The sequence below is a fragment of the Uloborus diversus genome, chromosome 3 (genome assembly GCF_026930045.1).
Source record: "Uloborus diversus isolate 005 chromosome 3, Udiv.v.3.1, whole genome shotgun sequence".
NCBI lineage: Eukaryota > Metazoa > Arthropoda > Arachnida > Araneae > Uloboridae > Uloborus > Uloborus diversus.
Genome location: NC_072733.1, coordinates 117,012,612 through 117,031,086, shown reverse-complemented (window position 1 = coordinate 117,031,086; position 18,475 = coordinate 117,012,612). Strand labels below are relative to the sequence as shown.

Below are 18,475 nucleotides of genomic sequence, written 5' to 3'. Positions count from 1 at the left end.
GGTATTTTTAAGTAAAAACTAAATAAAACCTAACAAATTACGCTCCAACCAGCACTATTCTTTGAACATACAATTGGGTTAACGGAAAAAAAATAAAACTGACAGTTAAAACAGTTATTTAAAAAAGAAAATTAGCACCTGGGGTTTAGGTGCATTCGCAAGTATATTGAAAAACTTCTATTTTTAGTTCGGCTTCTCCAAAAAAATATATAATATTCGTCTTTAAGTTAATTTTATAAGACTGAACCCCTATTCAATCCAATCATTTTTTGTGATATGTAGTATAAATATAATCAAAATTACGACTGTCTCAAAAAAAAAAAAAAAGAAAGAAAAAAAAAGAAAGAAAAAAAAACGAAGAAAGAAAAAAAAAAGAAGGGGGGGGGGGGAGAACGATTAACCAAGCCCAAAACTAATCATTGAAATCTACATTAATTGTTTTGCACTTCTTATCTTAATTTTTTAGTGCACTAACGTAATTAATAGTTTTCCGAATAACACTTCAGTAATTTCATTTAATATAAAAAAATACTAGTCGACCCGTGCGGAACTCCGCACTGTGCTTCGAATCGTTTCATAAGGTATTTCGCTCTTTAAGAATTTCAAAGGATGAACATTATGAAGAAGAACCGAAAAAAAAGTAAGCGCAGAAGAGAAGGCATGTAATTTAAAGACATCAGTAACAAAACCTCGTTAAATACAACGTTGTGATAATTTGATCATCGCTCACCTTTTGGTCGTACATATTTTCAATTCAAACATAAATATCATTAAAAGTGTGGCTGAGTAGTGACTCGTGACAAAGCAATAATTGTGCATGTAAAACAACAGGTTGTGGCAAACAGAGTCCTGCCCATGTGAGCATCTGACGGGAAAAAAAGAAATATTAAAGAGATATTTATTGGCACGGATTCGAATTGGCGCCATTCTGAGTAACAGCCCGACACCCCAACAAACCTAGCAATTGCGCCTTCCTTTTCGAAAGCTATTCATTGAAGGAATGCGTAGTAAGAAACAGCAAAAAAGGTTTTTGCCAATAAAAAATAATAATAATAATAAGATCATGCTTCTATGTTTTGTCATTAACCAGAATGATACGATTTAAAATTATTCGAAAAGCATGGAATTTGATTAAAGAATGACGAAGATCTTACGTAGCGATTGAAACGAACATTCTAGAGAAGTAATAAATTAGATTGAAAATAAGTGTTTTTATCTTTGAATATTGCACTATTTCACATAGAAGGTTCCTTTAACAGTTACGGCTTAAATGCCCGCACATGTTTCTCTTTTAATCGAACACTTAAAATTCAAAACCAAAACCAGTTGAACTGAGTCCGTTTTTTCAGTGTAATTTTTCGAACGTAGACAAAATGTATTTTTTTTTCAGCAGAAAGCAGAGTAAGCTTTATGCTTACATTATGCTGAGTGGTCTGGATGTAGTCAAAGCTTAAAAAAAGAAAGAACACTCTTCGATTAACAGTCAACTTATCCGAATGATTACTGTAGCCTGCATAAAGGAGTCGAAACACCAAGTAGCAATCCCACTGCATTTATTTTATTACGTTTGTATGTTATGAGTACATGTAATGCGTAATACTAATATAAATTTGATATTCTTTCGGACAACCCAAACTTGCCCGAAGTTCGAATAGTTTATAGCCGAACGCTCTACCGAAAAAAACTTATCAATTTAACCGAACAACTACGTCCAGTGCTTTTAAGCTTTATTAAAATATGTACACACACACAGGCTATTTTTTTTTTTTTTTTTTGCTGAAAGTGACGTAAAAAATGGAAAACTGCATTAGAACTTTGCTTTTAAAAAATGCATAAGAACTACAGGCAGCATCAAGGTTTTGAAACAGCAAGGGGCGTTTTCGAAAACTTGATTTTTAGACCGTAAGTCTATTTTTCTTCATTAGCCAGCCTGATAAGTTTTAAAATGAGAAGGGAATAATATATAACATGAGATATTGAAGAAACATTTTTTTATTCTTGAAAATTTTTACAATTTGTTACCGCAGGCTGCTTGAACCGTTATAACTTAGATGGCAGCACGTGTTCATCATTTAACAGAACGGTTAAAATACAAAATAAATTGAACTATGCTCTTTTTTTAAGCGTAGCTTTTCGAATGTAGTAAAAATGTGATAAGCTATTTGTTTTTTTGCAAAAAGAAGAAAAATATATATATTTTACCCTTCAAATTGAGGTAGTAATTTTTTTATTTGTACAAAGAGTCAAAAACTCATTAGAAGAATATATATTTCTATTTACGATTCATTATTTTTTTTCTGAACAAAAAAACAATTCTATTGTAGTCTCAAATCTTAAACCTGTTACTTATATTTTCGCTTACATTATGCTTTAATTTTCTTACCAGAGCCAAAGCTTAAAAAGAAAAAGAAAATCGTACAATTCCGAAGTAATTTAGCACAACGTCACTTCAAGTTTTCATATCAGCAAGGAGCATTTCCTTCTCATTTATTTTATTCCTTCATAGTCGTTATTCACTTAATTAAGTGTTCATATAATGCGCAATATTTCTCTTTATTTTTTGTTGCAGATTGTCCGGACGTGGGCCCGAACACGGATTCTCCTGGTTACGAAGAGAACGCTCTGCCGATCAAGCTATTCAGCTCTGTCGGTCATAGCGCAAATTAAAGTTATAAGTTTTACCGAAAACCTCATTCTGGTTCTTTAAAAGAGGTTTTTGGCTGAAAAAAACAATTTTTAGACCGTGGGTCTATTTTTCGTCAGTAACCAGCACCATAAGCTTTAAAATAAGGCGTAAATCACAGAAATCGATCAAGAATTGAGGAAAATCTGGCGTAGAAACCAAAAACAGGCTACAGAAATAATATATAAGGATACCGACTTTTCAAATTTTATTTTTTCAAGTAAATTTTTTTGTAACTATTTACCGTTATTATATTTACCACTTTATAAAGAATTACAAATTGAAATATATTGCAACAATGCGAAAAACACTATCTAACGGAGGCTGCTTTCTTTCCCCACCCATGAGTGATACAGTGACGGTGCTGGATTTCTTGAGGGTAAACAAACTCATGGACCTGGTCTAGCTCTGCTGACCATGGGGGCATGCAACAACAACAACAACAACAAAACACTATCGATATTTTCTTACTTCATCATAATGGTTAGTATATTTAAAATGGATATATTTTAGCGTTTAAAGATCTCTTTTCCGCTGAAAAGTAAAATTCGCCGCAGTGCAAATAGAGTTATGAAAAGCGATTGACTTCAAATGGATTATATTTTATTTTCACACACTTCTTTCTGATAAATAAAAGAAGAACCAGTTTACTTCTTTGACATCTTGAAAAGCTAACCGACTCGAGTACGTTATTAATAAAGTCTCGAGGCATAAAGGAGGTATGATATTATTCACAGCCTGTTTACCAATATATTGCGTGACGGGTTCTTTTGAATACACACTTATGTACTTCAAAAGCTGAAGTTGATGTTGCAGTTAGCATATTGCAAGACTGAAAATGTTTGCAAATTCAAATAAGAGATATTGAAAAATCGAGCTGTTTTATTAATGTAACTGATTTCTCGTTGAATCAGTTCCTGTATATGCCAGATTGCATATGCGCACAAAAAATGTTATAACTTATATTTGATGAGTTTGTAATACACACCATTTGAATGTAACTTGCCGCGATACTGTTGAATAGGATGTACTTGGAGTAAGAAATTTGTGGGAGATAAAATAAGGAGATAAAAAAAATGTATTAAAAATATATTCGTTCTAAAAGTGCTTGACTTCATAAAAAGTTTAAATTTATTTAATTGCTCGAGTGAAATAATTAAAACAATTGCTGCTTTAAAAACTGGTTTTTAATTTATTTAATTGCTCGAGTGAAATAATTAAAACAATTGCTGCTTTAAAAACTGGTAGATTCGTAAAAACATGTTTGCGTTTATCTCTTTATATTGTTTGAATAGTTAAAGAAAATACAAATTCTTGGCCAAATATTTGGCTTCGGTAGATATAACACGCAAAATTAATAAAGATGAAAGATATTTCCCTCAATAAAATATAATTTTACATTTGAACGATTTTTATAAGAAAATCTTTTTTTCATTCATTATATCAAATGACTTTAAGTAAAAAATTTTCCCAAATGTATTTTAGCATTAGTTAGTTGACGTTGCCTTATGCGCTGTAAGATATGGCTAACATAATTCTTTCTTAAAAGTCATAGGAAATAAAAAGATTTCTTTGAATTATGTGGTATAGTGGACGGTTTTATAATATAATTCAACGGACAGAAAATGCAACTTACAGTGTTTCTGAAAAGTGAATGGATTAAAATACACTGACTTATGGGTTTAAGTACCTTAACCCTTTGAGGACTATAAACACTGATGGTGAATATCGAAGGTTTCAGTCCCCCTCCCCCCACCCCAAAAAATGGAAAAAAAACCCCTACTTTTTAATATTTTTTGTAGTAATATTACAATTACTCCAAAAAATTATAATTTGTAAATTATTTGTAATTGGTACTTAAAAAAATAACTTGAACTTATTGGACATGTATGTCCCATAATGGTCCTTTAAAGGTAAATACGCGCGAGAAAATTTTCTAAAATTATGAGGCATACGGTTGTCATGTTTATTCTTTTAAAATAAATTATAACGACTCTTCGATTGATTGAAAAAAATCATTGCTTAAACTTCAAGCCTGATTTAAGCTCAATAAGGCGGAAATCTTTGAAACACAATTTCACACTTTTCATGACGTAAATCGATAATTAATAGTCTTGAGTCAAGTTTCTATTCTTGGAACTATGTTGGAAGTATTTTTAATTAAAGAAACGTTTGCCCTCCAAACAAAGTTAGATGTAATCGAAAATTCTCCACCCTAAAATAGTGAAATTACCCGTTGTTTAGAGTTATCTCCATTTGAAAATCAATTTCAGATCTTTAGTCAAAAAACTTGCAATCAAACTACTTTGACCATAATAAGAATTTCAATTTAAATTATGTGCCAAGCCCCAGAACGTTTTCCTAATCATATGTTTGTTAACAGAAAATTTAGAATAGTAGCCATACCGTGATCCTCATGAAACCATTTAGTTTAGAACGGTTCCTTCTGTTACAACATCTTTAGATCCTATTCAAATTTTATCTAAGAACAGTTACACTAGAATACTAATCATGCAGCAGTTCTTATAAAATATATATCTATCAGTTAAAAACAGCATATTATGTATTGATTCTTAAAAACTGGTCCTGTTAGAAGCCTTGGATAGTTTTAGAATTGACACCAAATATACCAAACCTCAGAATTTTAATAATTTGAGAGAGGTCTAGGATATTTCAGACCCTGGACCACGACAAATAGATCCATATATTATCCAAACTTACTTAGAAACGAAAGTTTTTTTATGACTCGTAAAACTGTTAATTGATCTTACACATTTTTAGATTCAGTTCACCATGTAAGGTGATCCTAGGTAATTCCTAATTTCGGCATTTTAGAGGTAAATAATGACCTAATAAGCTTTAATAAAAAATTTGTTTAAAAATATATATATATATATTGTCTGGAGTCCCAAAGCACTTTACTCCTTAAAACCATTTTTACTCGATTGTAGCTAGCTTTTCAGGTTATAAAACATTTTGTTTTTGTATTGCTTACTCAATGCAAAACAATTGAAGATGCTGACAAATGCATATGGCCCAAGCGTGACAAAATAAAAAAAAAAGTTGACGGTAAAAAATGTATTTGACATTATGTATTTTTAAATGGAACTGACCCGTTTACTATTTATGACACAGCATTAAACATTTGATAAGAGGTTTTTCCCCCTTTCTGTCCTGCTTAAGGGTAATAAGGTTAATTCGATGAATTAAAACGCATTAACGATGAATTAAAAAGCATATAATCGATCCTGTTTCTTTGACGACATAAATAACAAATATTTAATTCTGTAAGTGCAAAATAGTAACGTAATATCTGGAGAAAATTCTGTGGAAATTTCATAAATTTTTATGTTGAAATGAGCTATTGACAGCAAAATCCTACGCAGATCCTTCTATATCTCTCTCTCAAAAGAAAAAAAAAATGATTTTCGTGCTCCTCCTAACTTATCACTGGATCATCTCAAACTAAAAATACAAAACGGTTTTTTAGTTGATAACGATTTTTTTTTCGTTTTATTTTATTTTTTGTGTTTCAAAATAGCAAAATTACTTTTTTAAAAAATAAAAAAAATTCAGTATTTTGACTTCTAAGAGCTACAAAAATTTTAAAAATAAATAAATGAAACTCGATTTTGTAACCTGAAGAAAATGCTAACTAATAAAAATGATTTCGGGTCATTGATTTCAGGTGATTCAGTGATCTTTGAACAAATTTTTTCAAAGGATTTTTTTTTGCGACCTTTGCAGTTATCAGCTGCCAATAGCTCATTTCTGAATAAAAATAATCAAAGTTTTACAGAATGTTCTCCAAACCTTTCTTTATTTTATGTTAATAATAAAAATAAATAAATAAATATATGAACAGTGTTGTGCAAAATAAATCTACAATACGCCTTTTTTGTATCGAATCAACCGCCTTTAACTAATTACTCCCCCTTAACTAAGACATGCAGGCTTTATTATTTTATCTAATGCATAATTACTGCATTAATTACTGTTGTATAACCACTTTAAAAACTCATCTTCGAAAAAAAAAACAACATCCCGAAACATGATCAGGAATCTCCACAATCTTGGGGTAAACCCTAAGAATGAGAATTCAAAAAATTTTAAATCCTATTTTAATTTTATAGGTTGTTGTTAAAGAAGGTTGTGTAGAAATAGTCATTAAATTTCAGTCATGAACCATTTTTCAACAAAATGGATGCTTGTATTTCTTTTATCAGGATCCCGACTCACGCCATAGAACATCGGAGTCTAGTTTTGAATGCCGTCAATGTTCTTAAATTCACACCACTATGTAAAGAGCTTTAAGTCTACAGTGCATATTTTTTTTCCAATAATTTATCTAGATGCCTAAAACTTGTGTGTTTGTGTATTTATTACATTCAAAGCAATAAAAAAATTTGGTGCAAGAAAAAATCTTTTTCAGAAATAAAATAAACGAAAAATTCAAATTTTTAAATTACTCCATGCACCACAATTTGTTTTCAAACTTTGAATTTCCACTTGTTTTTAATCATTAGGTATAATTACATTAATTTACGCATTACATGTAATGTTTTATGAGACAGTTTATAAAAAAATGGTTGAAAATGAAAATTTATGTAAAATTTTCCGCAAATGCGGTGAATTTAACAGCAAAAGAATTTCTAATTTTACATACCCGTCATTACTGAAATTCATGCATACAATTATAACTAGATATTATTCGAATGTGTTTCTAAGACTTCATTATAATCTGATACATGTTGTGGTGCATGGAACTCTTTAAGTTTACGTTTTATGTAAATAGTGACAGCAGTGTATATGTGCTGTAAAATGTAACCTGAGGGGCGTAATGACGGATGCTCAAAACAAAAGTAACCCATAATTCATTAAGTAATGCATGGGATGAAAAACTTATTGATGCCCTGAATACAGTAGCCGATACAGTATCAAAAAAAGCCTAAACCATTTATTTTCATTTTTTGCTCAATTTTCAGAATTTTTAGTGTCTACTGTAGCCTTAATGGCCAGATACTATTTGGAGACGCAGATATTCCCAAACGCAGTCCAAAGTAGACCAAGGAAATAAACAGAAAAAAAAAAAAACCTCCCTACAATCTTTAATTTTAACTTCAAATTACATCCTACGTTTCGTGCAGTGAATATTTAGTCGAATACCTTTCAATTCCTATTCTAATTTTTTGATTTGAAGTAATTTCGTACTATCGGGTAGCAAGTATTACAAAGATATTTGAACTTTTCTTTAAATTTACGCAATCAAAATTTAATTCCTTTGTGCCAGGCAGATTTTTAAATAACGAATATTTCGATCAATCAACGGCATTTAGAAGGCTCTTTCCCCATCATACTTCCAATTGTGAAAGACTCTTTAAAAAAGAAAAGCCTCATGGATTTAGGAGAGAAAGGGGGAACGAAAAGACCTGGTGCAAGTGACATGCCAACCTAAAGGTGACTCAACGAACAAAGGATACGCAGGATGAATCACTCTTGATTATTTTATTTTCTTTTTAAAAAGAAAAGAGGTAGCTCATAGGACACAACTCGTAGCTAATTTTTACGTTTTCAAGGCGTGCCTCGGTTCAAACCTCCAACTCCAACCATTTGTCTTTTTCCTCTTAGTTTTTTTTTTTTTTTTGTAGGGAGATTGTAGGGAGGTTTTTTTTTTCTGTTTATTTCCTTGGTCTACTTTGGACTGCGTTTGGGAATATCTGCGTCTCCAAATAGTATCTGGCCATTAATATATATCTCTCTCTCTCTCTATATATATATATATATATATAGAGAGAGAGAGAGAGAGAGAGAGAGAAGAGACAGGAGAGAGATTGTTACAGTTTGCATTAGTTTCCCTCCAAACATTTATAAGTTTATTTCATTAAAAACGGATATAATAACGAATAGATAAATATATTTTTATCTCTAAATGGCATCACCACACAATATATGTTACTTTAAATGAGTTTTACGATTTATTACCACCTAAGTTATTACATTTTTAAATAAAATTTCAGCGTATTAAATATTTTTCGTCATGCACATCCGTAGTACCTTACTCGGAAAAATGAAACCAAACTGTCGTTCACTATATCGCCTTAAACAAAATCTTTTTGCTGCATAAGAAAGGTTATGGCTTTGTATTCAAATTTGACCTTTCCTCTGTCTTGAGTTATTTGTTTAAATTAATGCAATTAATGAATTTCAATATTCAAAATAAAAATTGCCTTTTCGGAGACATAATATAAATTTTATCTCATTTAGTGATATAAACGAGCTGATGTGTGCGTCACATGATTTCCTTTTACGCCAATTTTAATGATAATAGCTACTTGGAGTAAGGAAGGAAGTACTAAATATTTTTACCCCTAGTTTCTTGCGAGCCGAAGCAAAAAAACGTTTTACACAGATTTATTTCCCCATTATTGGCAATTTTGATGTGATTCAGCGGTTAACTCTCTAAATATCACCAGCATTGACCAAATTAAAACCAGATTTAAAAATTAAAAAAAAAGGCCAAATTTTTCGCCAAGTTGGCGACAGAACTTGGCGGCCAAAAGCTTAGGATATATATCGCCGAGTGTTTGACAAATTATAACACCACTTGAGTTAGCATTGAAGTTTAACAATGGTTTGACCCAAAAAGGTGTAAAAGACCCCCTTAGGAACATCCGAATGCAACCAAAAACGAAGGTGCATAACTAGACCTTACTAGAAGTCTACGTATCAAATTTCAACTTTCCAGGATATACCGTTTTTGAGTTATGTGAGATACGTATGTACATACGCACATATATACGTACATCACGAGAAAACTCGTTGTAATTAACTAGGGGATCGTAAAAATGGATATTTCGGGTGCATGTACGTTTCTAGGCATATATCCACGTGTGGTCGGGTCGAAAAAAACTCAACATTCATTCGGGGGAGAGCAAAATGGAAATTAAGGCTGATTTTGAGTAAAAATTTTTTTGCGAATACAATGCTCCCTTTTTTGTAAAAGGAAGTAAAAAATCCTAAGTTGTCACATATTTAAGTTAGTTATCAAATTTTTTTTAACTAAAATTCTTCCTACACTTACTTCCTTCACAATAGTGAAATATTAAAAGTCATATTATTTTACTTCTTAAGGGAGTAATATTTTAAAGACGTGTTTTTAATATGCTTTTTTTTCCTCATTGTAATAAAATTTCATTGGACGGCCGACATAACATATCCGAGATACTGTATCATCAAGGAATTCAAAGAGCTACATTTCTTCTGGAACACCCTGCTTGATCAACTACTGCAGGAAAATAACTGAAATTAAAAATATTGGGAATTTGAAATACGGTCATATGCGTATGCAAATAAATTAAAAGCTCCAAGAACTAATATTAAGACTTGTGTTATTTAAATACAAATATTTTAAGCAAATTAATAGTATATACTTTCTTTCAGCAGTAATTGACTTCGATCTCATTTTGCTCCTTCCATTTTCATTGCCTATGAGTTTTTCCAGAGAAACAAACTGTAACGCTCGCTGGCTTTGTAAATAGGGGGATGCATCATTGTTTTAGAAAATTACAAATTTAACCTTCTGATGATCATGTAGCTGCATATCACGTCAATCGTACTAATTTTGAAACTAACGTGAACGTCATGGGTACTTATATAACCATTCCATTGGAAAATAAAGGAATGAAAAGTGCGAACTTACGTAACGCAGTTGCAAACTGATTTACAACTACTGAAAATCATTTTTAAGCGTCTAGATTTTGTTTTTTAAGTGAAAATAAAAGTGCGAAGCAGAAAAATAAAAATACGTCTCTTTCAAAGAAACACAAAGGTATGGCTTTTTAGTGTATTGGGGTGATTCCATCATCATTTAGTGGAACAAAAGGGACTACAACTTCTCTTACATTTTTATACTTACACAAATTATTTAGGGTTATAAGTTGAAAATTTGTTCACCTCCTAAAAATAATTTACATTTTTTATTTGTTGAGGAAAAAATATCAGTTCTAAATGTTTTTTTAGTAAAGTTTACCTGTCACGTGCACGACATACTTTTCGACATAGAGTTGAAACTTTTGAATTCTAGCAAAATATGTTACGATTCTGTCGTTGCAGTTTTTTTAAATATATGCTTCGCTCCTCGTTATTTTTTAGTATTACATTAAAAAAGGAACAAACCCACGAAAAATGAGACATTTTCTCCGATAGTTATATATATATTTCTAGATGTAATATTTAAAATTTTTGTTTATAACGTATTTTAAAGTGAATTAAAGAGCCGTCATGAGCAGAACAAAAGGGTTGCTTTTTCATTTAATGGCTCACTAATAAATTGTTATTAACTAAAATGGTAGTTTCTTCTTTAATTTTTCAAGAAAATTGGTTTCATTTACGTAATTGTTATATAATTCCGAGATACATACAAAAATGTATTCTACACATTTAAATGATCCAGTTATTCCCCTTTCTTTTACTGTATCATGATTTTTTTTTTCAAATCATTGAGAGTATAACGAAACTTTATCAGTTATACCTATTTGAAACAAAACAAAATATATACTTTTATTTCCTGAATTTATCCAATTTCTTTTAATGGATTATAAAAAAAAACCCTAAATGCAGTAAATATTCAAAGTTTAGAGCAATTATAAGGCAATAACTTTTAGACCCTTAAACTAAGACGTACGATCGTTTTTGATTTTTATCAAATTTTACTCCGTGAAAGTAGGCATGATTGAATATTTAGGGGTGCATTTTCGGATTTAAAGGGGGGGGGGGAAATAAGCTTGTTGATGTTTAAAATATCTCTGCATATAACTGCAAACTATCTAGTGTGCAGAATCTGGTGCCATATTTATTGACAATTTGTTTTTCGCTTATTATACATTTGTACGTTGCACTTAAATACCTGAATATATTTCTCAATGCTTTAATTACGTTAGTTGGATAAAAAGTAAAATTACGTGAAAGAGTAAATACTCAATAAAAATACTAATTAGTATTCAATCAATAATATTAGTCAATATTTAGCATTATGCTTTATCCTCGTCACTTGTTAGCTTTCAAAGCGGTCGACAGATGAACTTGCTGAGATAATCGCTACGAAAGAAAACTTATTTTTCCTATAAAATGAACAAAAAATGCAAAACATTTGTTTATTTGAAGCATCAATATTACATTTTTTTGGATACTTTAATTCCAACAGATTAATGTAGAGGCGAAAAATATAAAAGAGTACGTAACATAAAATGAGAAAGTAAACGCATAAATAAAATAAATTGCAACAAAGAATTTTAATAAAAAATGAAATGCTTCAAGTATTTAATGAGGGAATACGCAACCTGCCTCGTAGTAACATCATCTTAAGCCATATTCAATGTAATATTAACTATATAATATTAACATATTCTTAGTCCTTATTTAAAAGTATGATTTTGGAGGAAACAATTCGCGCATTTGAATAAAAAACAATACCATTGCGTAAATGAAACTTCCTTTACAAAATCAGATAGAGATTTTGTTTTTAACTATGGAATTAGCTTACTGGATGTTGCATTTTAAAAACCGAAGTTGAACAAATGCTTTAAGAAATACTTATGTAAAGTTTTTTTTTTTTTTTTTTTTTTTTGTAGCGTACAGCAGCATTTCTATCTCAAATGTATATTTTCAAAAAACAAACTATGCGACTCATAAGTATTTAATGCGGAGTTTGATAAATGTGTTTCATTAGAAATGTTTCATTTATACGTTCTAATTGCATTTCAGTCAATACTAGGTAAGCATTTATTCGCATTAATAAAAAAAAAAGAAATTGTAAACAAAAATTTAATTCTTAACAGAAAGCAGAATTAGTCCCATCGTTTCAAGTTTTTTTTTCGTATGGGGGGGGGCGCAAAGGGTATATACTCAATGCTCCTTATGGGCAAAAACAACAAAATATATTGTTAAAAGAATATATAGTCCACATTATCTTTCCAATATCTAGGGGGCATTGTAGCCATTAACCTCTCGCTCCCTCCACCCAAATGACGGGCATGTGCAGAATTATTGCTGGGAAGAGTTAACTTCGCATGAAAATTATAAAGATTTCGATTTGCATATTTCCAGAAAAAAATGTACTCTCAATTTTGATCTCTTACTGTAGTAAATCTTGTTTTGGGCAGTTGATCCAGTTTTAAAAATACCGATCTCAACTCCGCCATAAAAACGTGGAGATATACAGGTAAATTTCATACATCATCACATTGATTTTGTTATGTAGTATCAAAATATTCACACCAGCACAGCATTCAGAATAAAATACAGAAGAAACTTAATGAAAGAAATGTTTTTAGAAACTTGTTATCCGATTGAAAACTAGTGTACCACTATTTCACAATGGATTTTAAATACCACCGTAAATACGGATCAGATCTTTTGATTAAATAAGAATGAATTTTGGTATTCCAAAATAAAACGAAACGTACAATGCTTATTCTAAAGTCACATTAGAAAGAACCATTTTAGATTTGTTTAAAGAATTAGCCTTGTATATCGTATACTTTTGAAATAGAAAGAGTAAAAATCTTCATCGTAGCAACACGTAAAGTATCCCGTTCGATTATTTTTACTTTTTTCTTTTCATAGAATTGAGACAACTTCGAGTTTTCACACCATACCCGCCCTATTGTATCCTGAACGTTTATCAACTATTTGCACCAGCACAACATTAAGGTATATTTGTAAAATACAGTTGGTTCTCTGTTTAACAACGCTCTATTTAACGAGTTTCTCTATTTAACGACGACTTTTCACGGTCCCAGATGGTCCACTATAGTGTTAAAAGCATTCTATTTAAGGACGCTTTCCACTTAAGGACGATTTTTTGTGGTCCCTTGAAAGTCGTTGAACAGAGAGCCAACTGTATAATGCAGTAAAGACACGCATTTTGGAATCTTGTTTCCAAATGGAAACTTGCGTTTTAGTGTGTGATGGATTTTGAATACCATCGTAAATACGAATCCAATAGTTTGACAAAAAAATTTAATTTTCATATTGAAATATACACATCAAATTCACAAGAAAGCTTACCCTACTTAAAGATTAGAATAAACAATTTTAGGGTTATTTAAATAATTAGAGATAAGCATAGGTATACATTTGAACTGCAGTAAGGTAACTCCCAAGGTTCGCGCACTTACACGCGCGATTACGCCCTCAACGTTTATCAATTATTACAAGCACAACATTCAGAATACATATGTAAAATATAACGCAGTAAAGAAAAGCATTTTGGAATTTGGTTTCCAAATGGAAACCAAATTCCAATGGATTTTAAATGACACTGTAAATACGGATTGGATCCTTTTATAAAAAAAAAATCATTTTCATCTTGAAAAATACACATCAAATTCACAAGAAAGCTTATCCTACCTTAATATTAGAACAAATCATTTTAGGTTTATTTAAATATTTAGCTATAAGTACGTGTATAAATTTGAACTGAAGTACGCGAAGTACCATAACTCTGTATTTCAGCAAAAAATGTAACTCGTACCGTTCGACGATTTTTCTTTTCGTAAAATCGAAACGACTTGGAATTTTTGCACCTTACCCGTTTTATTATATCCTCTACGTTTATCAATTATTTACTTCAGCACATCATTCAGATTATATCCGTAAAATATTATGCGGTAAAGGAAACGGATTTTAGAATTCGGTTTCTAAATGAAAATTTGTTTTCTTTTAGTTTTCCGATGGACTTGAAATGATACCGTAAATACGGATCAGATCCTTTTATTGGAAATGATTCAATTTTCATATTAAAAAATACACATGAAATTCACAAGAAAGCTTATCCTACCTTTAAATTAGAAAAAACAATTTTAGGTTTATTTACATAATTACCTACAAGCATATGTATGAAGTGAAATAGGGAAAGTAACATAAATCTGTATGTTATAAATATGTAACGCACACCTTCGACGATTTTTCTTTTTTTCGTAAAACCGAAACAATCCTCGAGTTTTCGCGCACTTACACGCGCGATTGTATCTCGACGTTTACCGCGGTTATTATTTAGCGCGCGCTCTAGCGCTAAAAACAAGGAAAATCTTAAAGAAAAGGGTAGAATCTTACCTTGAAATGCTGCTTCAAAGTTCTTCGCATGTACTGGTGGTCTACCATAGAGAATTGCAGCGAACATTAAGACAAACATGCCGTACACAGAAAACTCCCTGAGTGTCAGGGGTGCCATGTTGCTAAACTCATGCACCGGTCGATAGGGGCCAAAAGAGGTCTTTTAAAAGCAGACGATCGAAAAAAGCTCACTCGTATCTAAAAATCGTGACCCCCTCGGAAGCGTTCGATACAGCGGCTCTTTGACGCAAATCCAAAAATCGCGGGTAGGAAAAACTTTTTTTTCCCTCAACGCCAATAACTGGCAGCCATTAGAGCGAGATTTTCAGCGGATTTCACCGCAGGTTACCGCTTGCGAAACTGTCCAAGCCGCAATTGAATGTGCATCGCGGACGCTTGCTTACTCGGTATTGTAGGCGCGGTCGATTGATGAGCGGAGGGAACGCCGGTAGAGTAGAAAGCGGCGCATGGCAGAACGGCATATTTTATTTTCTCCACTGCTTGTTTGCTTTACTGCGTGTTCCACATTTTTTATACTTCCCTTTTCCCGTTAACTTTTTCCACGGGGTGAATTTCCGATTCCGAGGGTAAAGTGCTACTATTTGTTTTATGTGCTCCGCAAAACTCGATAATTTTGAGGTTATTTACTTCTATTTCCGAAGGAAATCATCGAAAGCTTTAGGAATATCATTCTATGAAATTCATTTCCTGATTTTTTTAAAAACCTTTTACACCTCCGTTTGGCGTAAGATCACCTAATTCACACCTAGTTAAATATTTCTTTTCGATTATGTTACTATGCAGTACACATTCTTCAGGTACTTTCTTCACATTAACTTTTTCTATTAATATAGGATATTTTTTCATTGTGATTTTCTCTTGATCAGATTTCTCTTTTTCTCTTACCTTTTTGCACGGGGTAAATTTCCGATTCTGAAGGTAAAGTAGTACTATTTGTTTTATGTGTTTCGCAAAACTCGGTTATTTTGAGGTTATTTACATCTATTTCCGAGTGAAATCATCAAAAATTTTTAGACCATCACTTTTATCAAATTTATATATTTGTATGTTTTTTAACATTTCACATCTCTACATCATCATTGCTTTACAACTATTTAAATATTTCATAACGGTCGTTGTATTATGCTCTCCCCATTTTACAAGTATTATTTCGTTTTTACAGTAACTTTTTCTTCGTTTAATATCTGAGACATTTTCATCACAGTATATAATGATAGATTGCCATTTCCTGTTAACTTTTCAGCAGGGTAAATTTCAGACATCAATGGCAAAGTGGTAACTATTTTTTATGTGTTCTACAAAATAAGTTAATTTTAAGAGTTGTTCCTTCTCTTTTCGAAATAAATCCTTAAAAGCTTTGGTAATAGCACGTCCCGCAATTGTTTTTGCTGATTTTTTCGGGTTTTCTTTTTTAGACATCAGTGCTAGGTTTGAAAAACTAGGTACAGTTTTGCTTGGAAACAACAAATATGTAGCGAAGCCAAATCGATATAGGGTGTTTCAGAAAGGAATCCCCTTCTTTGAAATGACATAGCGGTCAATAAAGTTAGCGATCGAAAGATGAAACAAGTGGTATGTCAGACAGAAAGGTCTGGAACTGTTTATGCACCAGTTTAAAAATAGTTCAAAGATCATCTGGGGCGCTTTAAACAGAAATATGTTCTAAATAGTGGATGAAAGGAAACTTATTGAACAGAGGTAAATTTTATTGCAATGGGTTCGATGTGGCCACCTTTTGCAGCTGTAGCATGATGAAATCAAAGGATGAATTGGAGTCACTCGATTTTACTGAGACGAATGCTTGTGCCTCAAAAATTGCAGCAGCTTTCTTCTAATTTTACTCTCCGATTTCATTATATTACTGCAGTGAAAGGTGTACGTATTTAACCCATTGCAATGAGATTTGACCTCTGTTCAAAAGGCATCCTTTCTTGCACTATTTAAAAGACATTTTTGTTTAAAGCGCCTCAAATGTCCCATCTTGGAACTATTTTTTAAACCGGTTTATAAAAATTGCAGACCACTTTCTACATCATATTGTTGCTTAAATTATTAATAAATACGTTAATCGTTACCTATTCGCTGTGGTTTAAAAATAAGGGAGTTCTTTCTGAAACACCTTATATTCTCGACATCGTGTATAAAACACTGTGCTAAGACAGGGAAAGAACTCCTTGCAATGTGGTTTGGGTAGGTCGAACTCAATTTTATCAGCACATTCGTAGTAGAAAGGATTTTAATTGAAACTGATTATTAATGTTTGATAGCCACAAGTTAAAGAAAACCACTACATCAAGCAATACAAAAATGCTTTTAAATTCTCAAAACTAAGGTTTTGATATAAATGTAAAAATTTGCAAAAATTTAAGGGTAGCTAATATGCTCAGTAAAGCATACTTAAATAGATGAGGAATTGAAGAGGGTTTTTAAGTGTTTGTGTTGGTTCTTGTATGGGATGAAGGATTGAAATATTTCAAAGAGGAAAGCAAACAATTTTCAATATTGATTGATCTAAAAAAATTATTTTGACTGACAATCTCAGAATAAAAAAGAAAAAGAGAGTTCATTTACAAAGGCTTATATTTGTTGGTAAAAACGCTTTATTTATTTTTTTTATAGAGATGAGCGATAAATGTTTTAACATTTTTTTTTTTTTTGCTGCTGATAACAAGCTTTATTATATTTGTATAAATTTTTCCCACACTAGGGGAATACCTGTTTTCAATCATCTTATATTCATTTACAATTTAACTTATCCCTTTAATTCCGTCCTCTCGAGTGCTTTAACAAAAAATGAAATATTTTTTACTAAATTTCAAATGATTTTCCCAAAATATTATTTTCTTAATGTTTTATTGGTATCTTAACAATACATTCTAGAGCTGCAATTAAGAGAAATATCTTTAAGTTTGTTATACTGGTTTTCCTTACATTGAGTTTGATCATTATTTGAGGACTGTCAAGTGTCTTTTAAGTCTGAGAATTATTTTTAAAAAGTACGTTTATACTTTTTAATTACTAATTTTAAACAATAAGTAGCTTCCTACGCTTGAAATTTTCTATTTTTGTCAATGTTAAAAAATGTTGCTTTACTTGTTGAAGCATAGCCATTTGGGCATTAATGATGAAACTCTAAAACTCGATAGGATTCAATATAAGAGAAAATCTTTTTTTTTTGTACTTTCTTTCCTTCTTTTTTGTCTTAAAGAAAAAAAAATAGTATATCTGAGAACATCTAGTTTTGCCTGCAACATTTGCACATTTTAGATAAAAAACTAAAATGAAGTACTAAATTTTCTATACAATAAGACCAAATACTTTAGGTATAAAAAAGGTCTTTAAACTTGATATAAATCATTTGCAAGCTCTAACCTTGAATATTTCTCTTTAGGATTTTTACAGTGCTAATACAGTTAAAATCATTTACGAAAGATACATCGTATTTTTTTTAGTTTTTACTGATATCATTCTTATGTTTAATAGCATGATGAGTAATGAAGGCAAATCCATGGAAGAATGATATATTGCATTACCGAACTCAAAAATGCCAAAAAAAAAAAAAAAAGAAGAACTCGTTTAAGTGTTTCAAGTTAAGCAAATGGGTTTAAATTAAAATTTATGCCAAAGTTAAGAGAAAAAAAAATTTTGAAAAAAAAA

At 31.2% G+C, this 18,475-nt stretch overlaps 1 protein-coding gene across 1 annotated transcript in view; it reads right to left on the bottom strand.

Moving 5' to 3' along the window:
- LOC129218159 (pikachurin-like) overlaps positions 1–14,987 on the bottom strand; it is a 587,112-nt gene extending 572,125 nt beyond the window's left edge. Inside the window, exon 1 of the mRNA XM_054852374.1 lies at positions 14,798–14,987. Coding sequence (XP_054708349.1) covers positions 14,798–14,915 — 118 coding nt within the window. The 5' untranslated portion in view covers positions 14,916–14,987. The remainder of the gene's footprint in view (positions 1–14,797) is intronic.
- Between the last annotated feature and the right edge of the window lie 3,488 nt (positions 14,988–18,475).